The sequence below is a fragment of the Eptatretus burgeri genome, chromosome 15, assembly GCF_056783735.1.
Source record: "Eptatretus burgeri isolate ZD-2024b chromosome 15, Ebu_testis_v1, whole genome shotgun sequence".
NCBI lineage: Eukaryota > Metazoa > Chordata > Myxini > Myxiniformes > Myxinidae > Eptatretus > Eptatretus burgeri.
Window position 1 is genome coordinate 32,659,259 of NC_140975.1, and position 26,605 is coordinate 32,685,863.

Sequence of the window (26,605 nt, forward strand, 5' to 3'; positions counted from 1 at the left end):
CTCTCATGCTCGAGTACCGCTCGCGGATCCCTCTCATGCTCGAGTACCCCTCGCGGATCCCTCTCATGCTCGAGTACCCCTCGCGGATCCCTCTCATGCTCGAGTACCCCTCGCGGATCCCTCTCATGCTCGAGTACCCCTCGCGGATCCCTCTCATGCTCGAGTACCCCTCGCGGATCCCTCTCATGCTCGAGTACCCCTCGCGGATCCCTCTCATGCTCGAGTACCCCTCGCGGATCCCTCTCATGCTCGAGTACCCCTCGCGGATCCCTCTCATGCTCGAGTACCCCTCGCGGATCCCTCTCATGCTCGAGTACCCCTCGCGGATCCCTCTCATGCTCGAGTACCCCTCGCGGATCCCTCCCATGCTCGAGTACCCCTCGCGGATCCCTCTCATGCTCGAGTACCCCTCGCGGATCCCTCCCATGCTCGAGTACCCCTCGCGGATCCCTCATGCTCGAGTACCCCTCGCGGACCCCTCATGCTCGAGCAACTCTCGCGGACCCCTCTCATGCTCGAGTACCCCTCGCGGATCCCTCTCATGCTCGAGTACCCCTCGCGGATCCCTCTCATGCTCGAGTACCCCTCGCGGATCCCTCTCATGCTCGAGTACCCCTCGCGGATCCCTCTCATGCTCGAGTACCCCTCGCGGATCCCTCTCATGCTCGAGTACCCCTCGCGGATCCCTCTCATGCTCGAGTACCCCTCGCGGATCCCTCTCTCATGCTCGAGTACCCCTCGCGGATCCCTCTCATGCTCGAGTACCCCTCGCGGATCCCTCGCATGCTCGAGTACCCCTGGCGGATCCCTCTCATGCTCGAGTACCCCTCGCGGATCCCTCTCATGCCTCGAGTACCCCTCGCGGATCCCTCTCATGCTCGAGTACCCCTCGCGGATCCCTCTCATGCTCGAGTACCCCTCGCGGATCCCTCTCATGCTCGAGTACCCCTCGCGGATCCCTCTCATGCTCGAGTACCCCTCGCGGATCCCTCTCATGCTCGAGTACCCCTCGCGGATCCCTCCCATGCTCGAGTACCCCTCGCGGATCCCTCTCACGCTCGTGTCCCTCTCGCCGATCCCTCTCATGCTCCGGTACCCCTCGCGCATCCCTCCCATGCTCGAGTACCCCTCGCGGATCCCTCCTCATGCTCGAGTACCCCTCGCGGATCCCTCTCATGCTCGAGTACCCCTCGCGGATCCCTCTCATGCTCGAGTACCCCTCGCGGATCCCTCTCATGCTCGAGTACCCCTCGCGGATCCCTCTCATGCTCGAGTACCCCTCGCGGATCCCTCTCATGCTCGAGTACCCCTCGTGGATCCCTCTCATGCTCGAGTACCCCTCGCGGATCCCTCTCATGCTCGAGCACCCCTCGCGGACCCCTCTCATGCTCGAGCACCCCTCGCGGACCCCTCTCATGTTCAAGCACCCGTCGCGGACCCCGCCCAAGTGAGATGTGTACCCTCTCGAGGTGGCAAACCGACTGCTCCACCCCACCCCCCAGGTGTTTTTCTCGGTACACTTTAAAGGTGAAACCAAGTTTGCTCTTTACAGGAATTCCAGAGTTGAAAACACAAATCAAAGGATAGGTCACGTGACCCAGTCATGAATCCCAAACAATCCAAACTATGACGCACGTACTGAATTAAATGAGTACTGGTACGTACATACCACACCGGAAGCACAGGATAAAGAGCGTGGAGGGGGGAGGGGAGGGGAGGGGGACGACAGTCCGAAGCGGTATTGGTCTTACCGACGGCGACCTTTGGCCGCTCCGATGGCCCCGATGGCGACGCCTTGCCCTCAGCGCGCAGCAGAGACCTGAGCAGCAGCTCCATTCGCCACGCTGCGCGGGACACGCCCGACTGGCCGCTGTCACGAAGCCATAACGAGCCGAGCACGGCCAGCAGGGCCAGCACAACGGCTAAAGTGAACGCCAAGCCCGCCATGTACAACACAGCACCACTTCACTCGATCGATAACCGATTATAATAATAGATCAACACAAGAACTGCTCGAGCGCACAAGTAACAAACAACAAAACAAAAGCCGTTGTACTTGTTCTCCAGACACGTCACCAGCCGAACGTGATGCCGTTTACTGTGTCATTATTTTTTCCGACTCCACATTGCTCTCGATAGTCGAGATATTCCTTACGCCGCAAAAAAACCGAGCGCGAGCAGCTTACGCAGCAATTGTTATTATTATTTAAATTTACGTCAGCCAATCAGCTTCGTTTATTTCCGAGGTGACCCCGCCCCACCCCCGCAGCGCGAAGCACGTGCTGTGTTTTTCAAAGGTCGCACTCGTGAAGAACATTCTGTAACGACGACAAGATGTGCACGAGCAAGGAGCCATTATTTATTATGTACGCAAGTATAGAATTATTTATGACGTCCACGTCTTTCATGGTGCTCCTGTACTCCCCCTCTCCTTGCATACCTCACATTTTTACCTCATTTTAAATTACCGCACTATGTACGTGTACACCATTATTTATTACGTACGCAAGTATAGAATTATTTATGACGTCCACGTCTTTCATGGTGCTCCTGTACTCCCCCTCTCCTTGCATACCTCACATTTTTACCTCATTTTAAATTACCGCACTATGTACGTGTACACCATTATTTATTACGTACGCAAGTATAGAATTATTTATGACGTCCACGTCTTTCATGGTGCTCCTCAACTCCCCCTCTCCTTGCATACCTCACATTTTTACCTCATTTTAAATTACCGCACTATGTACGTGTACACCATTATTTATTACGTACGCAAGTATAGAAATATTTATTACGTCCACGTCTTTCATGGTGCTCCTGCACTCCCCCCCCTCCTTGCATACCTCACATTTTTACCTCATTTTAAATTACCGCACAACGTACGTGACACCATTATTTATTACGTACGCAAGTATAGAATTATTTATGACGTCCACGTCTTTCATGGTGCTCCTGTACTCCCCCCCTCCTTGCATACCTCATATTTTTACCTCATTTTAAATTACCGCACTATGTACGTGACACCATTATTTATTACGTACGCAAGTATAGAATTATTTATTACGTCCACGTCTTTCATCGTGCTCCTGCACTCCCCCCCCCTCCTTGCATACCTCACATTTTTACCTCATTTTAAATTACCGCACTATGTACGTGTACACCATTATTTATTACGTACGCAAGTATAGAATTATTTATTACGTCCACGTCTTTCATGGTGCTCCTGTACTCCCCCTCTCCTTGCATACCTCATATTTTTACCTCATTTTAAATTACCGCACTACGTACGTGACACAATTATTTATTACGTACGCAAGTATAGAAATATTTATGACGTCCACGTCTTTCATCGTGCTCCTCAACTTCCCCCTCCTTGCATACCTCACATTTTTACCTCATTTTAAATTACCGCACTATGTACGTGACACCATTATTTATTACGTACGCAGGTATAGAATTATTTATTACGTCCACGTCTTTCATCGTGCTCCTGTACTCCCCCTCTCCTTGCATACCTCATATTTTTACCTCATTTTAAATTACCGCACTATGTACGTGTACACCATTATTTATTACGTACGCAAGTATAGAAATATTTATTACGTCCACGTCTTTCATGGTGCTCCTGCACTCCCCCCCCTCCTTGCATACCTCACATTTTTACCTCATTTTAAATTACCGCACAACGTACGTGACACCATTATTTATTACGTACGCAAGTATAGAATTATTTATGACGTCCACGTCTTTCATGGTGCTCCTGTACTCCCCCCCTCCTTGCATACCTCATATTTTTACCTCATTTTAAATTACCGCACTATGTACGTGACACCATTATTTATTACGTACGCAAGTATAGAATTATTTATTACGTCCACGTCTTTCATCGTGCTCCTGCACTCCCCCCCCCCTCCTTGCATACCTCACATTTTTACCTCATTTTAAATTACCGCACTATGTACGTGTACACCATTATTTATTACGTACGCAAGTATAGAATTATTTATTACGTCCACGTCTTTCATGGTGCTCCTGTACTCCCCCTCTCCTTGCATACCTCATATTTTTACCTCATTTTAAATTACCACACTACGTACGTGACACAATTATTTATTACGTACGCAAGTATAGAAATATTTATGACGTCCACGTCTTTCATCGTGCTCCTCAACTTCCCCCCCCCTCCTTGCATACCTCACATTTTTACCTCATTTTAAATTACCGCACTATGTACGTGACACCATTATTTATTACGTACGCAGGTATAGAATTATTTATTACGTCCACGTCTTTCATCGTGCTCCTGTACTCCCCCTCTCCTTGCATACCTCATATTTTTACCTCATTTTAAATTACCGCACTATGTACGTGTACACCATTATTTATTACGTATGCAAGTATAGAAATATTTATGACGTCCACGTCTTTCATGGTGCTCCTGTACTCCCCCTCTCCTTGCATACCTCACATTTTTACCTCATTTTAAATTACCGCACTATGTACGTGTACACCATTATTTATACCTTCCCTCGCCTTTCTTCGAACACTTCCCACAAACTTCTTTCCCTTTCTCTCTGCTTCTCTCACACTCTCCTTCACCGACCTTCAATTTCAGCCATATCATTATGACGTCATCCAACAGTCGATTTAATTTCCCGTTAGCCTCCCCCCCCCATCGATCTGATGAAAATGCCCATTTGAATATTTTTGTCTGTACGACTACCAACGACATTTGACGCCATTTTAGCCTGTATGACGTAGTAAGCGTGCTCCCTGCACGAGGAAAGTTAATATTAATGTTGTTTAATATTACTAAAACCCTCAAAATGATTAAAACTAGCTTCAGCTTCGTTTGCCAATCGCCATGATCAGGATAGTAACCACAGTGAGAATGGTTTGATCGATATTATTTAACGTTTACTCAACCATGACATGATTATAATAATATGATTGTTGGTAATCAAAAATCAACACAAACCGAATACCATGTTAATATGATCAAAAAGTCCCCAGACTGACTTCATGAGGTAAAGTGTGTAACATATAGACTATTCATACCTAGTTAGAGCTCTCTCCTCAAAATAACCTCATGATCAAATATGAATTATTACTTCAACATTGGGTGTAGGCTAGTCTTCAGCTCCATGGACCCCTCAAAGAATGTAGGATCATCATTAAAGGCTCTACTGAAACCAAATTGGGGGGGGGGGGGGAATTCGAATAATAATGGGTGGGTGGGTGTTGTGGAGCAAAGTCAGCCCACACATCAGTTCTTCAGTTCAACCGTTTTTAATGGCGTCTCCTGCTGCCCTTTTGCCACAGCTCTCTGACGTCACTCCCGGTTCCGCCTCGTCACTTCCGGTTCATCATGCATTCATTAATATTCATGTAACTCCCAATACCACAGTGGGTAACAATGTGATGTGGTCGTATGGCAGCTTAGCTGCCGGGGTAGCTATCATTTCGTGAAGCGCGACCTCGGAAGGATGACAAGCTGAGTCAACCCCTGGTGTATTAATTCAGCGGCCGACGGGGCTTGAACTCAGGACCCAAGGATCCCAAGCCGCCACCCTGACCACGGAGCCAACACCAGGCTCGTGTGACGTGATGAAGTCGATTTGAGTAGGAGCTCTTCCATGTATGGGTGCCACCAGAAGTATTTTAAGCGTGGGCAGAAGGTCTAGTTAGTCTGTTACACTTTCTGTACTGTATGTACGCGTACGTTGTCCCACTGCCAACTCCATTGCCCCCCTCCCCCCCTGCCTATATGGCAAAGTGAAAGTTTAGAGTCCTTTCATGTGTCCGAGTCCATCAGTACCAATTCTCCAATGAGGGTGTTCTTTTGAAACCTTGTCCATGCTCGACCCACCACTGTCACTGTAGAAGTGGCAATTTAACACATTTCCCACAAAAAGATTTAAAATGACACCGCTTGTGCTGAACAATGGCAAACACGCAAAGCTCAGGCGTTTATAGCTAATTATATTAATGTAACGATTACGGTTATAAGTTGAAGGTTTGTAATTGTGTGATCTTCAATTTCTATCTCTCAAATTGTGGTGAACTAAAACATTGTTCTCACGTGGGGGGTGTTTCGACCACTCCCATGAGGTCTGCTGCACCAGGTCTCATTGTGAACTCATCACGAAGATTTTCTCATCGGTTATGCTTCCTTAAAGACCTCGATCACCAGAATAAGCTAACAGTTCTCTAATTGGCCGAGCTAATTAAAGCCTAAAACGAGATCTGCTCTCTAAACTGATCCTTACAAAATTGTTGTGGTAGTACTTAATGCGACTCTTGCTTGGCTGTTCTTCTTTATGTTGTTGTGGGGATGTGAATCGGGGGGGGGGGGGGGAGGGTTGGGATAATGGATGTAATTTAAACTAGTTATACCATTAATAAGTTTTTAGCATAAGTATGCAGTTTCTGTGTAAAAACGATAGGTCACTTATCGAAGTTTGTGTAGGAGATGATAATTCTGAGACCTCCGACATCCCCCTCCCCCAGTCTTAATCCATTAAATCATTCATTGTGCTTTGTGCTTTGTCTACGTGTTTCTTTTCAAGTTAAGAGTATTTTTTTTCAAAGAACTGCCTATCAACAGCCAGCTCGGAAAAGTCCAGCGAATCCCCTCGAGGATGGCCATGATACGTCTTGCAACCGCACTCTGACTTAAGAACCGCCTCAAACCACTCGCCACTGTTGGCGTGTCACGAGATCAATAGGCCCAGCAAAGGCCCAATGAGCACACGGCCGCAGGGTTAAACAGAACAGCATTCGGTGGCGCGCAAACCTCCGCCAGGCTCTGAACAATTCACATTTTGTATTCCAATGATAGGCTAGATATGCAACTGGATCTTAACCAATATCTAACCGCCTTGTTCTTGTTGCACACCCAACTCATTCACCAAGTTTCATCCGAATCCATCCATATCCTTTTGAGATATTGTGCTATACATCGTTTTTGGTACTATCTCTCAATGGCGAAGAATCACTTTCAAAATTTTCAGATCAGGATCCGGATTCGGATTCGGATCTTCACCAAAATTAACCATTGCTATGAGCCGGTCCCCTACACACACACACACACACACACACACACACACACACACACACACACACACACACACACACACGCACACAAAAAAAATTCAGACGATTTCTTGAAAACTGTAGCCAAAAATCGTGTGACAAATGGACAGATAGACAGAAAAACAAATGCTACAGACCAACATACTTAGTGAAAAAAATTTTCGCCATGTAATAACGCACAAGACCAGCCAATATACTCGAAAAATGTTGGATTTTTGCAAGTAACAAACAAACAGTGGTGAAAACATAACCTCTGTCCATCTTAGGTGGTAGAGGTAACTAGAAAGAGCAATCAGAGATTGCAGACCCTCGCCAGCACTTGTTTTGTGTGGTGTATTTTTTGTGGCAAATAAGTGGAAGGATTTACTCAATGAAAGGTCATTGAATGCAAATTAAAGGTGTAAATGGTCTTAAGGGTCTTACAAGGTTTGAGGGTTCTAAAGGGTAGAAAGGGGTCCAAAGGGTCTTAAGATCTAAAAAGTATGTACCAATAATACATAATTAATGGAAGTATTCAGTAGATAAAGTCACGGTAAAAAAAAACACGTAATTAATAGCCATATGAACCCATGAAACATAATTAATAGACGTTGTACTCACATTTAATTAGTATATAATTGATAGACGTCACATTTAAATAAAACGTAATTAATCGACATTCTTACTACATTCCAATAATATAGCATTAATATATTCTTAGTGCAGTGACTACACAATATGGTATGAACTGGATGGTGCATAAAAACGTGGAAGAATGCTTTGGACAGTTTCATAAAGGACAGACGAGTGAGTGCGATGAATAACGGCCTCGGCGACCAGTGTCCGTTGCGCAAAGGACAACATGGCCAGGACTTACGGACCGATACGTGAGGAAATATGAATTTGTGCCATTGGGTAACACACATATGTCGGTCTTCAATCTATCATTAAATTTGATTTCTTAAATTATGCAAGAAGTTTTCCTCCGCATTGACTACATGGCTTATTAAAGGATGAGGAAGGAAAAATTTTCCCCACAATGACATCACACATATTGGCCTATGTCAGAGGGAATATTTGGTGAGTGTGGTATCCCAAAGGTCATTTTAGTGCATTTTTATAAACCTGATTTGTGTTTATTTTTGGGACATTTTTCAGAACAACTACAATTGTAATGCTGGCTTTTACAAAAAAAAAAAAAGTGATATGCCTTTGTAGATTGCACAATCGTATTCTGTGTCAATTACACCATTTTGTATATCATGACAAGTTATATGAAGCCATATTTGGTCTGAAAGTGGGGCACAGATATTGCAGTTTGGACCAATTCTGCCTATTGTTTAAACGATGAGTTGTGCAAAATATTGTGGTCTATAGATTATAGGTGTCAGGTCAGGTTAGATCTGTGACCTGCTACAGGTACCATGTAAACCTGTACGAACCTGTTCCATGGTCGGGTTGTCGGCGACGAAACCGTCTCCCCCACCAGATTTTCTGGTGAGGAGGGTGTTTGGATATGGACACCCAGCAGGATTAAAAGCAAAACCTGCCAAAGGGTGGAGGAGTTCCTTGTGAGCCAACGGCCATCCATATCTAGTGCCCAACTGTGTCTGCGGACGTCCTCCTGCAGTTGGGTTACTTTTTTATTAGGAGGTTGGTGGCAGGATTTGCACTCCAGCCACCGTAAAACCCTTCATTCCGCAAAAAAAATCTGAAACCCACTCCGTGGGAGTACCTCCTGTGCAGCTCACCGGATGAGGGGATTGGGGCAAAGCCTTCGGGACCCCCAATCTTTGATGATAGGAGGGAAACCACGGGGTAACATCCCTGGGTCAGATTGCGGGAGAGTGTGTCGGAGTGGTACTGAGGTGTCGTCCACCAGACGGTGGTCTCCTTGGGTTAACCTGAGGCGGTCCCTTCGGGTGGGTGCCTGGAATGTCCTATCCCTAAGAGAGGATGATCACCTGTCTCTGTTATCATCTGAGCTCAAGCGTTTGGACATCGGGATTGTAGCTCTCTCTGAGGTTCGGAGACCGGATTGCTGCGAGATAATGGTGGGTGGTTACACCTACTATTGGTCTGGTCGCTCTGATGGTTACCATACCCAAGGAGTTGCTGTAGCTGTGTCCAATAAGCTGACCCCAATGATAATTGAGGTAACACCGGTCAACGAGCGTATTATGAGATTAAGGATTCGTCACTCCTTAGGTGTCATTTCCCTTGTCTCTGTTTATGCTCCGACTGAGGCGAGTGATCTCACCGTGAAGGATGCATTCTACGCCACGCTCGAGTCTGTGGTTGATCAGTGCCCCAGACGAGATACACTTCTAGTCTTGGGGGATTTCAATGCATCGACTGGAACTGATAGGGATGGTTATGAGGTGTGTGTTGGTCCCCATGGGTCAGGAACTATGAACCAGAATAGCACTAACTTCCTTGACTTTGCAAGAAGTCATGGACATAGGGTGGCTGGTTCATGGTTTCAGCACCCACAAGCTCATCGCTGGACTTGGTATTCCAATGCTGGCGGTGTGGCAAAGGAGATTGACCATGTCCTCATTGACGGTCGTTGGAGGATGATCCAGAACTGCAGGGTCTACCGGAGTGCTCAGTTCCTCAATACTGACCACAGGCTTGTTGTTGCAACTCTAAAGCTGCACCTTAAATCCTCGAGAATGGTACCATCCCAGCCTCGGCTGGATGTTGCCAAGCTCAGGGATGAGAGAGTAGCTGAGGAGTTTGCGAACAGGCTGAGTGGACACTTGGGGGGTCTGGGTGCTTTGGGGGGTCCTGAAGAGTTGTGGAGTGCCTTCAAGACCACCATCCTTGATGTTGCCGGTGGATGTCTTGGAACTCACCGCAGGGCAAAGAGGAATTTTGTCTCTTAAGGGACACTGGATACCGTTGACCAGAGTCGCAGGGCCAGGCTGAATGGCAGAGCTGAGCTGTTCAGGGAGCTGAGGCGTAAAACTGTACGTGCACTGAGGGTGGACAAGGAGGCCTATGTGCGAGGAATCTGAGGGGGTAGAGCATCACCTGTGGACAGGTGATTCTCGTCCCGCTTACAGGGAAATTCGCGCATTGCATTCATCCAAGCCCATCCCTCGGAGCACTGCAGTTAGAGCAGAGAGTGGTAGGCTCTTGACAGAGGAGTCTGAAGTGAAGGCCCGCTGGGCCGGTTACTTTGAGTGGTTGTACCAGGCTGATCCACCAGCTGTTGAGTTGGACGTCCAGGGTGTTACAATCCCTGTTGCTGACCCTCGAATCAACTGTGGTCCACTTTCGCTTGTGGAAACACGGGCTGCGGTGAACCAGTTGAAACAGGGCAAAGCTCCAGGGCTCTGTGGCATCCTTGCTGAACTTCTCGAGGCTGGTGGAAATGCTGCACTCGTGTCTTTGCATGCAGTTTTGTGCTCTGCCTGGAACACAGGCATCATCCCAACTGATTGGAAGAGGGACCTTGTTGTCCCTCTCTGGAAAGGGAAGGGTGATCGCCAAGACTGCAACAACAACCGAGGGGTGACGCTGCTCTCAGTGCCGGGCAAGGTCTTTGCTCGGATAATTCTTGATAGGGTTCGCCACCATCTGCTTGAGCACCAGCATCCAGAGCAGTCAGGCTTTACACCAAAGAGGTCAACGATTGACCGTATCCTTGCACTTCGTGTCCTCACCGAACGCAGACGAGAGTTTCGGCAGGGGCTGCTTGCAGCCTATGCTGATCTCTGTAAAGCATTCGATTCAGTGAATCGGGATGTCCTCTGGAGGATTCTTGGTCTTCGTGGGGTGCCACCAAAACTGATCGATCTGATGTCTGAACTCTACTCTGGTTCTGAGAGTGCTGTGAAGTGTGGTGGTACAATCTCTGACTTATTCCCAGTTGTTACTGGAGTTCGTCAGGGGTGTGTACTGGCCCCCACACTTTTCAGCACTTGTATGGACTGGATTTTAGGGAGGATGTTGGAGAGATCAAGCTGCGGTGCATCGTTTGGGAATGTCAAGATCTCGGACCTTGATTTTGCAGATGATGCAGTCATCTTTGCGGAGACTTTAGACATCCTCTTGGGGGCTCTCGAGGTGCTGAATGAGGAGTCGGCGCCGCTGGGATTACGAGTTTCTTGGGTCAAAACTAAGATCCAGGCTTTCAGTGACATCTTGGATGCTGCTGTCCTGTCTGTGCCTGTTTGTGGTGAGGATGTTGAGGTCATGGAGAGATTCACTTATCTTGGCAGTGATATTCATGTCACTGCTGGCTGTGAGTCAGAGGTCAATAGACGTCTGGGTCGGGCCTGGGGAGTCATGGATTCACTGGATCATGGGGTGCGGCACTGCCGGTACCAGTGCGGGAGGACGAAAGTCCGAGTCTTCAGGTCCTTGGTACTTCCAGTCTTGCTCTATGGATGCGAGACTTGGACTCTGACCAAGGATCTGAGACGGAGACTTAATTCCTTTGGTACCAGGTCTCTTCGGAAAATCCTTGGTTATCGCTGGTCGGATTTTGTGTCCAACGAGCGGTTGCTGAGAGAGACTTGGATGAGATTTGTTACCTGCATAGTCCGTGAGCGTCAGTTGCGGCTGTATGGATATGTGGCTCGTTTTCCTGACGCTGATCCTGCTCACCAGATTCTCTCAGCGAGGGAGTCTCATGAGTGGAGGAGGCCAGTGGGCCGACCACGTGCCTCGTGGTTGCAGCAGGTTGATCATCATCTCAAGGAGATGGGGATGGGCCTGGCATCTGCCTTGGGGATGGCCAGACGGAGGCCCCTGGAGTACCGGCGGAAAGTGGACGCAGCTACGCACTGTTCTGGCACATGCTCCCATACCTGACCTATAGATTATGCACCGTCTGGTGACGCTGACATTTCAAAACATCAATTTTGAGTGCACTCTTTTCCATTTGGCCATGAGGAACCAATTTGTGGTGCACCGATTTTGTGGTCCAAAAAGGTGATCAAGGCAGGTAAGCATAATGTTCCTGGATACTTGTCTCAGGTCTTGAATCCCCTCTATCATTCATTCTGAGATTTAAAATGCATTGTTACACTGTCTCCTAAAAGCTGATGAAACCCCCATCCACTATGATAATCTCATCTACTACCAGGAGCTCATTGTGCATTTACAAGCTTTACGACTACAGGAAAGATCATAACGAGGTACCACGGTGAACACCAACTCATGTCTCACACAGAGAGCTGGAATTTTGGCCCCAAGGCATATATATGTATGTATATATATATATATATATATATATATATATATATATATATATATATATATATATATATATATATATATATATATATATATATATATATATATATATATATATATATATATATATATGTAATATGGAATCGGCAATGCCTCGCAGCGAACGTGCGTTCATCCAAGCCCATCCCTCGGAGCACTGCAGTTAGAGCAGAGAGTGGTAGGCTCTTGACAGAGGAGTCTGAAGTGAAGGCCCGCTGGGCCGGTTGTACCAGGCTGATCCACAAAAAAAGAATTCTTCTTACATTCAATGCTGCAATTTGCAGTTACTTCGGCCTGGATTCGGGATCAGTGATCAAATAATGTAAATCACGATAAAAAAAATTTTTTGATGATGCGGGAGATATCTTCATTATAAAATTAGGTCGACTTAAAACTGCTTGAGTATTTACTCTCTCGTTTTGTTGTTCATTTTTTAGTCATAAAGGTGTGATTGGGTATACTATAGATCAAATTAATTATTTGGGCATTTCTATAACCGTGATAACACTACTGCATATTACCTCAACATTACCTTCACAACAACAACTACACCGCCTAGAACAGGATTTCATCTGAAAAAATAAATATTACCTCAACATTATCTTCACAACGACAACTACACCACCTCGAACAGGATCTCATCTCAAAAAATAAATATTACCTCAACATTACCTTCACAACAACTACACCACCGAGAACAGGATCTCATCTAAAAAAAAAAAATGGAATAGGCAAAGCCGAGAAGCGAACGTAGAATTCTTCTTACATTCGATGCTGCAATTTCCGGTGACTTTGGCCTGGATTCGGGATCAGCGATCATCTAATGTAAATCACAATTAAAAATTATTTTTTGATGATGTGGGAGATAACTTTATTATTATGAAATTAGGTAGACTTAAAACTGCGAGACCTCGAGTATTTACTCTCTACTTTTGTTGTTAATTTTTTAGTCATAAAGGTGTGAGTGGGTATACGATAGATCAAATTAATTATTTGTGCATTTCTATAACCGTGATAACACTACTGCATATTACCTCAACATTACCTTCACAATAACAACTACACCGCCTAGAACAGGATCTCATCTGAAAAAATAAATATTACCTCAACATTACCTTCACAACAACAACTACACCGCCTAGAACAGGATCTCATCTGAAAAAATAAATATTACCTCAACATTATCTTCACAACGACAACGACACCACCTCGAACAGGATCTCATCTCAAAAAAATAAATATTACCTCAACATTACCTTCACAACAACAACTATACCGCCTAGAACAGGATGTCATCTAAAAAAATAAATATTACCACAACATTACCTTCACAACAACAACTACACCACCGAGAACAAGATCTCATCTAAAAAAATTAATACTTGAAGCGAACGTCGAATTCTTCTTACATTCGCTTCTGACTTTACCAAAAACTTGTTCACAACTGTATACGCAATTTCCGGTTACTTCGGCTTGGATTCGGGATCAGCGATCAAATAACGTAAATCACGATTAAAAATTATTTTTTGATGATGCAGGAGATATCTTTATTAAAATCAGTGGAGGAAATATACACAAAGTCTGATATTATTTGGGTCTTTCATGTCTCCGACGATGCCTTTATCTCCCAGCATGCATCATTCCCCATGACAAAAACCGGAAGCAAAAAAGGTTATAGCCAATGACACGGATTCCAAATTGCCAGGGTATTGTGTTGTTGTTGTTGTTTCCTATTCTCTCATGTGCACGCATTAAGTATGAAGCTCACTACGTTCGCTATGAATTATATATATATATATATATATATATATATATATATATATATATATATATATATATATATATATATATATATATATATATATATATATATATATATATATATATATATATATACATATATATACATATATATACATATATATACATATATACATATATACATATATATAGTGTTACGGTTGTGGAAATTCACAGAACACCATTCAGGTTCCCCAGAGATCAGTTATTTCGATAAGTGTGTGTTCCAGGTTAGATTTCCCCACCGATGTATAAAGGGATTTATTCGTGTGCCGGGCTGTGCATCTTTGAGTTAGCCATTATTCTTTCTCTATCTTTTATTTTAAACAAACACAGCATCTCCTCAACAACAACAACCACGTCATCTCAACAACACATCGACTCCTCCACAACACCATAACATCCTCGACAGCGCCAAAGTGCCGTTGGTGCAAACTCGTGCCACGACAGGATCAGCGATTTCAACCATGTCCGCGTGTGATCGGCGATTTCAACCACGTCCACGTGTGATCGGCGATTTCAACCACGTCCGCGTGTGATCGGCGATTTCAACCACGTCCGCGTGTGATCGGCGAGTTCAACCATATCCGCTTGTGAGAGGGGCGGATCCAGCCTGGGTGAAGGTTCAAAGGTGAAAAGGGGGAAGGCGCCGATTTCGGGTGGCGAAGCCCACAGCGGCCCCTCCCCTTGGGGTTATAAAAAGCCGCGTTGGGACGCTGACAGCCAGTGGAGGAGTTGGCGAGTGGGACATTCGGCTGTCAGCCGAGCAGTTGGTGGTGAAGCTGGCGAGCGGAGTGGAGTTCGTTGGTCGGAGGAGTTGAGTTGGTTCATCGGAGCAGTGGAGTTGGTTCGCTGAAAGGTTTGCCAGCGCAACCAGGAAGCGGTCGAGACCCGTTCACTCCTCCAGCACGTTGTCGCCTAGGCCAGGCTGCAGTGAAGGCCGGACGACTGATGGGAACTGTACAAGCTGCTCGTCAAGCCGCCCAAGCGACTGGCGCGTTTGCGACGCACCGGGCCGAACGGAGACACCAGGGGTCGCCGATAATAAAGACCCATCGAGTCACCACAAGGGTGACGAGGTAACCTACCCGGTCTCTCAGGGCCTGTTCCGGTCATCCCAGCCCTGAGTGCATTCAAGGCTCACGAGCCCGATTCATTTCTTTCTTGGGTTTTGCATGGAAGTCTGTGGGCCCTGTCTTATAAGTAGAATTATTAAGTGCCTGTATATACTTGCATTCCGATAGAAATCGGCTGTAGGCTTTTGCATGTGTCTTGTCCCCTATCCCCATTCATTGACTGTGAACGTGTGAAAATAAATCCCCCCCATTGTTTGAATGTCAACCCGCTCATTGCGTCACTTTATCCATTGACTGCTATGGTGCGTACGGAGAATTAGCTGGCTTTTAAAGCCGATAAAACGTACATCTCGTCCGACAGGACTTGGCGATATAAAACCACTCGGCATTCACATACGGAACGAGCTGCTTAAGCGGCTCGTTTTCGTGCAGGTCCCGTCGAGGTATAAACTCCCGATATTTCTGTCCGCGCGAATAGTTAGGTGTATCCGTAATTCGGCGATTGACCCTGTAGCGCGTGAACAGAAGAATTGGCTGGTTTATGGTGTATTAAAAACACCCGTAGCCTGGTTTCGGCGTTTGTCTGGAAGCTACGACTAGATTGTCACGTTCGGTGGACGTGCGGCCTGGATTGGGCTGAAAAGGTCGTGCGCACGCCGAACGGGTGGAAATCTGCAACACTTGTCAGGAAGTGGGATGTGAACACCCATCCACCTTCGTAAATTTGCAGGTTGGAATCTACAACACTGGTGTCCGAGAGCAGGATTCAAACCCCTCCGTCTCCAAACGAAATTAACGGAACCAGATCAAGGGTGTGTGAAGCGACCCTCCGGTTCCATTAAAATACGGGTACTCAAATTTATTCCCGATACGCAAAATGGCAGCTCAAGGCGAGCAGGGGCAGGGTGGTTTAGATATCGTGTGAATAGAACCAGAGGTCCAGGACAGAACCATTATGCAGGTTGAACACCCCCCACAACCAAACGCAGAGCTCGAGATGGGCGCGGGGGCGGCGGCTTTTGGCACCCCCCCCCCGTCAAATTCCCTCCCCGGTCCCCAGCGAAACCGGGACCGACCGAGGCGATTCGGCTTCATCGGGGTCGGCTGAAATTAACCGGTTGGGGGAAATGTTGATGCGGATGATGCAAGCAATGGGGAATGAAATGAAAGCAAACACACAAGCGATGAGAAACTAAATGAAAGAGAATGCGCAACAAATGCAAAGCAAAATGGATGGCATGAATAACGAAATAAATACAAATGCGCAAGAAATGAATGTGAATATACAAGCGATAGGAAGCAAAATGGATGGCAAGCAAAGCAAAATGAAAGAAAACGCAAAATAAATGGAAAACAATGTGGATATGCTGCGGGGTGAGATGCAGTGCATGGGCGAAGCCTCCAGGCGGGCATGGACGGCATAATGGCGATTGCGCACGACGAAACATGGACAGTGGAGCACAAAATGGCGGCGCCACGTGGCGGAGACACCAAACCAACGAGGGGGATTGTGGATGGTGTTGGTCCCGCAATAGAGACGGGTGAGGTCACGACGAGGAACGACATCACGATAATAAGGGAGACGTGTTGGGCGAGACTCGTGGAGACGAGGGAGATAATAAAGGAGACAACGGAAATAAAAACAGACACGGGAGATAGAGGGTGAAATAAATGAAACTAAAGACGAACACACACACATGCAGTTAGCGAGGGAAAATGAGGGAGAGCTTGGGGAATGTGTCGTGACCCGGTGCAAGCAGCAGGATAGCCTCCTTATGGAACGAGGGGAGGGAATATGCCCCCTTGAAGCGGATCGCGACCAGGTGGGTTCGGTCGCGCCGTGCGAGTTAGGTGGGGGAGGGGGGGCGAGTGCTGTGAACGGGTACACATGGAGCTTGGGGGGGGGGGGGTATGGAGACCCTGGGAGCGCTTGTGGTGGCGCGAAACCCCAACACGATTGTCCCGGTGTGTGTGTTTACGAGTGTGGTGAAATGCGTGTTGAAATGCGTGCATAGCGTGAGTGAGTAAGATGGCATGCGTGGAAATGGACAGATGGGTCCAGACAAGGGACGGGAACAGAGAGCCGAAAGGGCCACTTGCAGCTGTTTCGAGAACCACGCCGGTTTCACGGGATGTCGTGTGCGGGGCCCTTTCGGCAGATAGCGAACGGCCCTCGCGCTCGCGTTTTCATACAGGGAAGCCGGCGCGGGAACGTCCCCCGTATCGAAAAAGGCCGTCGCGAGGACGGTTAAGATGGTGACGAGTGTTAGGTGGATTTGGAACACGCGGGTCCCCGCGTGGGCGCGTGCTCGGGGCATTTCGTGCTGCATACCGCGTGTTCTGTTCGCGGAGCACGTGGAGCGGGTTTCCGGGACGTTACGCGAGCACCAGCTGTAGGCTCGGTGTGCGTGTGACGTCATCGGCGGGAATCTCGCGGCACGAATGCCGGGCAAACAGCGCATGTTCCGCGTGGGGAATTCCCTGAGAGCGAGCGCTGATCGGAATTGACGGAGTAACTGTGGTGAATTAACGTGAATCGAGGGACATGACGCGGGATCACATGTTGTGCGTCTCGCGTATAAGGGGAGGTCTCTCTGCGGCACGATTGATTGTCCCCGGGGCATTGCTATTGACATCGGCTGTCCACTTGATGCTCGTTAACTGAAGGTGCTCATTGACAGAAGCGGCTCCAATCAAATGGAATAAAGCCTAAACTCTGAAGGTTCATCTCTCGCTCTCATTTCAATTTATTCCATTTGATTTTCTCGGCTCTCTCAACCAAAGATGGACAAGATCTACAAACCAGAGAGGTTCGACGCAGACCCGAACGCGACTGACGCAGAAATGAAATGGTCACATTGGTTCTGCTCCTTCTCACACTATCTGACCATCATCGCGGAGGGAGCTGACAAATTTGCCGCTCTCGTGAATCATGTCTCGCCCGGCGTGTACAGGCTCTTCTCGGGGTGCGACACTTACGAAGCAGCGATCGACGTGCTGCAGGCGCTCTACGTGAAGCCCAAGAACGAGGTATACATACGACATCTTCTCAACACACGCAAGCAAGCAGCCGGGGAGACAATCGATCAGTTCCTGCAAGCTCTGAATCAGCTGGGAAAAGACTGCAGCTTCCGGGCGGTAAGCGCCGAGGAACACCGAAAGGAAGCGACCCGGGAGGCATTCATCCAAGGACTCAGATCAGCCCACATACGGCAACGCTTACTAGAGAAAGCGCAACCCACTCTTGACAAGGTAGTCGATCAGGCTCGAGCGATGGATACGGCTCAGCAGCAATCTGAGTCATTTGGGACACCGATGCTGCTCATGAACGCTGCTACGATGGGAACCCAAGGAACCCCACTGGCACAGACACAGCCAGACATGAGGGATGGAGAAACACCCGAGGAGCCGGATACCCAGACCTCGTCAAACTCCTCAGCAACTGCTCCGGTCGGTAAATGCTTCTTTTGTGGGTACAAAAGGCATCCTCGTCAAAAATGTCCCGCCAGAGATGCCACATGCATGAATTGCGACAAGAAAGGGCATTATGCCAGGGTATGTAAATCTACTCTAAGGAGGAATAAACCCACTTCTGCGGCTCTCTACTCGCAAAATAAATTGACTGCAGCCTCCCGGGGAATCTATCCAAGGCTATCATCAACGTGCGAATTAACGGGCATATGGCTGAGGCACTGATTGATACCGGTAGCTCTGAAAGTTTCGTCAACAGCTCGCTAGTGAAGGGCAGGAAATGGGTAATCCACCCGACTGACAATACGGTATGCATGGCCGCCACCTCACTACAATCCCGCGTACGAGGGTACTGCAATGTTGAATTGGACGTAAAAGGGTACACGCATCGGGATGTAAAGGTGCTGGTGCTTCGTGATTTGTGCGCAGACGTAATTCTGGGTCATAATGTCCTCAAGCAGCACACGAGCGTCGAAATACCCTTTGGAGGAAGCAAGCCTCGTCTAATTTTAAATGCGCTGACCACCGCGGAGGTGACGTCCCACCAGCTGTTCGCTAACTTGTCGCCGGTCTGCAAACCGATAGCGATCAAATCGCGGCGATATACCACTGCTGACATGAATTTCATCACTTCGGAAACCAAGCGATTACTGGAGGAGGGAATTATAGAACCGAGCGATTCGCCATGGCGCGCACAGGTGTTAGTAACCAGCAGTCAGAACCATAAGAAACGGATGGTTGTCGATTATTCCCAAACGGTCAATCGCTTCACCCAACTTGACGCCTACCCCCTGCCGCGCATAGATGAGATGGTCGAACGCGTGGCCAATTATAAGGTATTCAGTACCATCGACTTGCGAAGCGCCTATCATCAAATTCCCATCCGAGAGGAAGACAAACCGTACACTGCATTCCAGGCAGGGCGGCGCCTCTACCAGTTCAGAAGGATACCATTCGGTGTCACGAATGGAGTAGCTTGCTTCCAACGGGTTATGGACGACATCATCTCAGATGAAAACCTCGAAGACACTTTTGTTTACGTGGATAATGTCACAGTGTGCGGTAGGGATCAGAGGGAACATGATAGGAATCTGGACAGATTCTTGAGCATTGCTGGAAAATATAATCTGACTCTCAACTACGAGAAATGCGTATTCTCGGCAAGGTCAATTGACCTTCTCGGCTACACAATAGCCGACGGCACAATTAAGCCTGATCCTGAGCGATTGCGCCCGCTCCGTGAGCTTCCACCACCTCAGGACTTGCAAACAATGCGCCGGGTGATCGGGATGTTCGCTTACTATGCAAGATGGATTTCGCAATACTCCGAGAAAATACATCCCCTAGTGCATTGCAAAAACTTTCCACCAGATGTCGCTGTCGTAAAAGCTTTCCACGATCTCAAGGATGATATCAGTAAGTCCGTGGTTTTATCGATCGACAGCTCGGTGCCCTTCGTGGTGGAGACCGACGCTTCAAATCACGCCATAGCTGCAACACTTAATCAGTCTGGGCGGCCGGTCGCTTTCTTCTCGAGAACTCTCTCTAGAAGCGAGCAGAGACACTCGGCAATAGAGAAGGAGGCGTACGCCATCGTCGAAGCGCTGCGTAAATGGAGACATTATTTACTGGGAAACCACTTCACGCTCGTTACGGACCAACGATCCGTGGCTTTCATGTTTGATGGGAAAAATAACGGGAAAATTAAGAATGAAAAAATTATGAGATGGCGGATAGACCTAGCCTGCTACAGGTACGACATTGTTTACCGGCCCGGGAAGGAAAACCCTGCTGCAGATACCTTCTCCCGGGTCTACAGTTCGGCAACAATCAGTCAAGCTTTGCAAGACCTCCATGTGTCTCTGTGCCACCCAGGGGTAACCAGGATGGCACATTTAAATCTGCAGACAAAATCTTCCCTATTCTGTTGAAGATATTAAACAAATGAATGCTTCATGCCCTGTTTGTGCTGAACTAAAACCCAGATTCTATGGCGCGGCTTCTGGCAGACTGATCAAGGCTACTTCCCCCTTCGAGAGACTAAACATCGACTTCAAAGGGCCCCTACCGACCGAAACAGACAACAGATACATATTCACCGTTGTTGATGAATATTCAAGGTTCCCTTTCGCGTTTCCGTGCTCGGATATGACCTCGGGCACTGTCGTAAAATGTCTCTCTGACCTCTTCGCTATGTTTGGGAGACCTTCGTACATACATTCAGACAGAGGGCCGTGTTTCATGTCGGCCGGGCTAAAACAATTCCTATTAGAGCACGGCATAGCAACTAGTCGAACGACGGGTTACAACCCACAGGGAAACGGGCAGGTGGAACGGTATAATGGAGTAATTTGGAAAGCCGTAACTCTGGCGCTGAAATCGAGAGGACTGGGCCCCGAGCGATGGGAGGTTACTCTTCCTGACGCTCTGAATTCCATACGCTCTTTGCTCTGCACGTCCACAAATGCCACTCCTCACGAACGTATGTTTACTCACCAACGACGTTATGTTGACGGTCAAACGGTGCCCAACTGGCTGACCCACCCCGGTACAGTGTTCATGAAACGCCCGGTACGACAAAGCAAGTATGAACCGCTGGTGGAGGGGGTCGAACTCATTGACACTAATCCAGAGTATGCTCATGTCAGGCTCCCGGATGGCAGGGAGACCACTGTGTCGGTTCGCCATCTGGCTCCCTCGGGTACTCCTCCCGCCGGTACACCACCTCCTGGCACTCCTCCTTCTGACATTTCCCCCCCAGGAACTCCGCCAGGCGACGGGGCTGCCGCGTTCCACCCGAGAGCGATCGAGGAGTCATCCCCGGCACAAGTCGAGGCTCACCAAGAGGATCGGGAGTCTCCCTCAAGTGAAACTGCCGTTTACTCCCGGAGAGGTCGACGAATAAGGCCCCCTCGACGACTCAATCTGTAAAGGGGATTATCGGCATTCTCGCTGCTCATGCTCCTATATGCCCATTATATCATATATCGATGCTCATTTCCATGCTCCGACAACTCAAAATAATCACTGCTTGGCATGTATGCTTCTGTAGATCAATTAGTCCGCGTTGCTTGAAATGTATACTCCTATAGTGCTAAAGCAATCATGGTGTGTAAGATGGGCCCCTAGTTACATTTTAAAGGTGGGGAGAATGTGGTGAATTAACGTGAATCGAGGGACATGACGCGGGATCACATGTTGTGCGTCTCGCGTATAAGGGGAGGTCTCTCTGCGGCACGATTGATTGTCCCCGGGGCATTGCTATTGACATCGGCTGTCCACTTGATGCTCGTTAACTGAAGGTGCTCATTGACAGAAGCGGCTCCAATCAAATGGAATAAAGCCTAAACTCTGAAGGTTCATCTCTCGCTCTCATTTCAGTAACGTCATTGCCGCACGAATCGGCCTTTGAAGGGGACGTCGGTATCGCCCGTAAGGACGAACGGGCATGCCGTAAACCACCACCATGGAGGTGCAGATTAGAGGGAAAAGCCTTGCTTCCAGTACACGAGCCCAGGCAGGGGGTCGGAAACCCCCTTGCTTAGGGCAAAGGAAGCACGAGCTAGCGGGATGGGTTAGAGTTAGTTACACCGGCTTCATGGGAACATGGGTTGTTCCTCATGGAGCCCGTGGAATGGTTAGTTCGTGGGAATTTTAGGATAGTATTAGAAAATGGATATTTTGGAGACAAGGACAGACATGGAATGTGTGGTGGGGACGTAGCTTAGCAACGTCGATTGAAAGGATATGCTAGTTTAAGGGATGACTAGGGAGCACGAGATAGATATGGAATTTAGCTCGAGGAATGGCAGTGTTCAGTGATGAGATTAAATGAGTTGTGAAAGGAAACATGTTGAATGAGTGAGAGCCAGCAGGCCTGAATGTGTATGGAGTGAATGTGGTATGCATGGTGCGATGAGTGATTGGGGGGAGGAGTGATTCCTATCCAAGGGACCCCGGGCTCAGAGTAATGTTAGTTAGTGGGTTAGCCAAATTGACAAAATGGAAGTCGTTTTGCTGTTGGTGCTAGTGTAGGCCCGAAACCCATTTGGAGGGATGCAGGAGTCCTGATGACGAGCTGGGAGCGTGGCTGCGAATGGTGAGTATCGCTTAGTGGGCACCCCGGGCACCGGATTAGTCAGGCGCGGTAGGCCAAGGGCCAAAGAGGGGCCGAGATAGCGTAGTGGGCACGGGTGGGCCCGCATGAGGCGGGACCCGGAGCACCAAGGGCCGCGTGGGCAGTGTCGTAGGCACGGGCACCCGGGGAAAAGGGCCCTTGGCGCCAGCCTGCCATGTGAGCATCAAGGGGGAGTAGCCACGGAGGGCACTCCCCAGCTTTTAGGGAGCAGGTAAGCTCGGAGACAGTCTGAAGGCCCGGAGGTGCCATAGTTGGAGATTCGGCAGAGGGTAGTTCCTGCCAAGTGAGCCATGCTGCCCAGCCACGAAACGGTGCAAGGGCACGAAGGAAATACGTGAGGACACCAACACAGGCGACGGGAATCTTGGTTGGTAGAACCAATAGTTTAAGCGATAGGCGCTATTGGGAAGCCCCGGGGCAGTTTAAAGTGTAATAAATAGGGTAGATAGGAAAATGTACCCCTCCACACCATCCATCCCTTCGCTCTTGGTAGGCCACTGGACTCACCGTGGTAGATCGCTGAAATCTGAGGAGGCCATTCTGAGGCTTGATTGGGCCTCAAGGCAGGACACCAGCTCTCCGTTATTCCCCTCCAGGAAGGGAACGTAGGGGTTGGGAGTAGGCTAGGTGACATGGTAGGTTAGCCAGACAGAGACGATAAATGGGGTTAGGGAGTAAAAAAATAAGATGGGGCTAAATTTGGATTTTTGCAAACTAAGGGAGTGGGTATGGACAGAGACAGGCAAAGGCGATAGGTTTGGAGGGAGAGAGTAGGGTAGATCCGAGCCCGCCTTCAGACTGGCCGGCACCACCGCACTCCCTCCACAAACCTCCACAACAAGACAAGAGGCTGGCCAGCTTCATATGCCGGCCTGTTGTGCTACAACGGCCTTGCCTCGCCATGCCTTGTCTGCCTGCCTCTGCCTTGACCCCATGCCTGCTACCCTTGTGTCTTGCATTTGCCCCAGTATCCATCCATTACCATGTGCACCAGGATCATCGCGCAGGTTGCGGAGACTGCCCTGCAGGCAGCCGCACACGGGGACTGCATTGATGCAGCCCATGCACCGTTTTGTGTTTGCTTGTGTCCATTTCAAGGGGGAAGCCTGGGACTACATTGGGCAGCCGGCTTTCATGGTGGCTGTAACGGGTCGAGTTTGCTTTCACTGTGGCTGTATCGGGTCCGGTCGAGTTTGCTTTCACAGTGGTTGTGACGGGTCTAGTTTGCTTTCACGGTAGCTGTAAGCAGTCAGATTTGTTTCACGGTTGCTGTACGGGGTTCTGGAGTTTCACGGTGGCTGCTACGAGGAGTTTTAAGGAAGGACAGAGAGACCCTGACCTGCCTCTGTGGACCCCGATTGTTCACCACCCAAGCTCCGCCACGAACCACGAGTCCCTACGTACGACTGGGGACCGGACCAACGACCTTTGTCAGGTGCCGCATCGTGGAGCACGCCCTTCCTCCGACGGTCAGGTACACCACCGAACTCTGATCCCCAGCTTGTCTCTCTCCACGGCTGTGGGGGTCCAATAAAGACTCTGGGTTTCTTTTCATTTTGTGTGTGTGTCTGCGTGTGGGCCCGTCTTGTAAGTAGATCTGAATAAGTGTTTTGGCTCATTGTAAATATTACTTCTTGCATATTCGCGTTAAGTGTTGCCTTTGTCTTTTTATTGTAAATAAACATTTGTACAAATATTCCCAGTCCGTTTCTGTCCCTTCTTGAATTGGTCCAGCATGGTTCGGATCTGAGTTTCGGCGGGGTTTTATCCCCGATACTCCGTTCATTCCAGCCGGCACAGCTTTGGCAGTTTCCGCTCGGCTGCACCCGAACTGGAGTTGGTAGTCGGTAGTTGAAACTCTACCGCAGTTGAGATATTGGCGCCCACGGTCAGTTAAACGACCCGCCGGCTCGCGGAGTTATCCGAGCGACGGCCTACAATTCCGGGAAGTTTGGTGGGAGATGACGTAAGCTTTCCCCACCTAGTGGTCATTCTCGCCACCGACCCCCGGCCCACAACAATATACTGTATATGTAGATATGAATATATATCCAAACATGTGGAATGTGACGAGCACTCCCCCGATCTCCAATGGACATAGTCCTACACCAAAGCATCACCTCCAATCCGGAGGCCTGGCCCGGCGACTGTCAAACAAAGATTACATGGTCAACATCAGTTAAACATCAAACGGAGCCACCTATCCAGATTTTGGGCTTGTTGGCCCTCATCAGGATGGCAAAGCAATAAATATCTAACCAAGGATGACCACATTCGTCGTTGAAACATCAGACGCACCTCCTGACTGTTATGATGAGCATCGCTGCAGATTATGTCTCACACGGTAAAACCGAATAATCCACAAAGAACAATGTCCATCTGCCACCCAGACATTTGTTCCCGCTTATGCAAACCATCAACTAGAAGGTACGTAATGCGATCGGAAGGTAAATTGAAACATGTAGAGTGTGACGAGCACCCCCCCCCCGATCTCCAATGGACACAGTCCTCCACTTTAAATGACAAATGTGGTCATCATTGGTTAGGTATTTATTGGTATGCTGTCCTCACTTTTGTAAGTGTTATAGTTTTCAAATTAGGAGCTCGAGGCAATTTCATCCATTATACGATGCAATTTTCCATGATGTACTCTCACGTACTAATTAAAATATATCATCGAAATATTATTTTGGTTTTTAGGATCGGACATCGTCCGAACTAAATAAGTGTTGAAATCTGGAGTGAAATCTGATAATTGAAAGAAATAATGAGTCTTATAGCTAAGCCGCTAGACCATTTACATTAAGCAAGCGAGTCTATCGTCCCTCCTTCTCCATATATACAAAAGAAAATGTTAAATTTCCAAAACATTAAACTTATCTTTTACTACTATTTGGAAAATTATTTTGAGTGCACAAATGATTTTAGAATGTGCCAAAATTAACCACCTTCCTTTAGCTAAATGATTTAATGCATTCACTGCTAGACCTTGTGCCCTGTCCCCCAGAGGAACTGCTTATCCATAGCGTCTGCCAGATCTGTGTCCATATTTTTGGAGGTTTTGTGAGGTGCTCCACATGGAATCGAAGCAAATCTGGTGAAAAACGGACGTTTTAAAAGAAAGTTATAACGTTTGCTCGCACCGTGAACGATGTATCACGTGACACGAGCACAGACGAGCAGGCAGCGTGTGGATTATCTGCAATGTTTATTTCATGGGCGATTAAACTTTGCCGTCTCCAGGGTTGTTCTATGTTAAACAGCAACTCTTTTGTGGATAAAGTCATTATTTGAACGAATTCATTTTATTTCTTTCACTGCTGCGGACGTGGTGAATACCGACTTTAAAGTTAAAGGGATCCTATATGGGATGCACCCACATCCTGGCCAGCCATTCCTTAACGACCATTTAATTGGAGTGCTTGCTTGAGTGCTTAAGCCACTTGCCAAGCCACTTGATAGCAGTGCCGCATTACGTCATTCTGAGCAAATTGTTCACTCACGACAGACGTCTTTGCTGCACCACATAATTCAGAGCGGGTGGTTCGTGCTCTATCATCCTCAGTGAGTGGTTCGTGCTCTGTCATCCTGAGCGAGTGGTTCGTGCTCAGTCATCCTGAGCGAGTGGTTGTGAAATAACACCCGATTTCCAAGCCGTTTGCTGTATTGACGTGTTTTCTCAATAACCGATCAAATTTTTTTTCCATCCATCACAAACAGCTGTTTATAAAGATTAATGTTTGTGAACATATCCCTGAAACGTCTATATAAATGCAACGCTATTTTTCGGTGAAAG

At 48.1% G+C, this 26,605-nt stretch overlaps 1 protein-coding gene and 1 long non-coding RNA gene across 3 annotated transcripts in view; one reads left to right on the plus strand and one right to left on the minus strand.

Annotated features, from left to right (window-relative positions):
- LOC147011864 (ADP-dependent glucokinase-like) overlaps positions 1 to 26,605 on the minus strand; it is a 59,840-nt gene that overhangs the window by 24,101 nt on the left and 9,134 nt on the right. Inside the window, exon 2 of one of the 2 annotated variants that reach the window (XM_085857328.1) lies at positions 1,752 to 1,870. In XM_085857328.1, coding sequence (XP_085713454.1) covers positions 1,752 to 1,870 — 119 coding nt within the window. Of the gene's footprint in view, positions 1 to 1,751; positions 2,239 to 26,605 lie in introns of those variants that run through there. The other variant, XM_085857327.1, reaches the window with a different exon arrangement.
- On the plus strand, positions 2,286 to 15,465 carry LOC147011865 (uncharacterized). The gene is made up of 2 exons (XR_015051750.1): positions 2,286 to 2,366; positions 14,461 to 15,465. It is a non-coding gene; the product is annotated as an uncharacterized LOC147011865 (long non-coding RNA).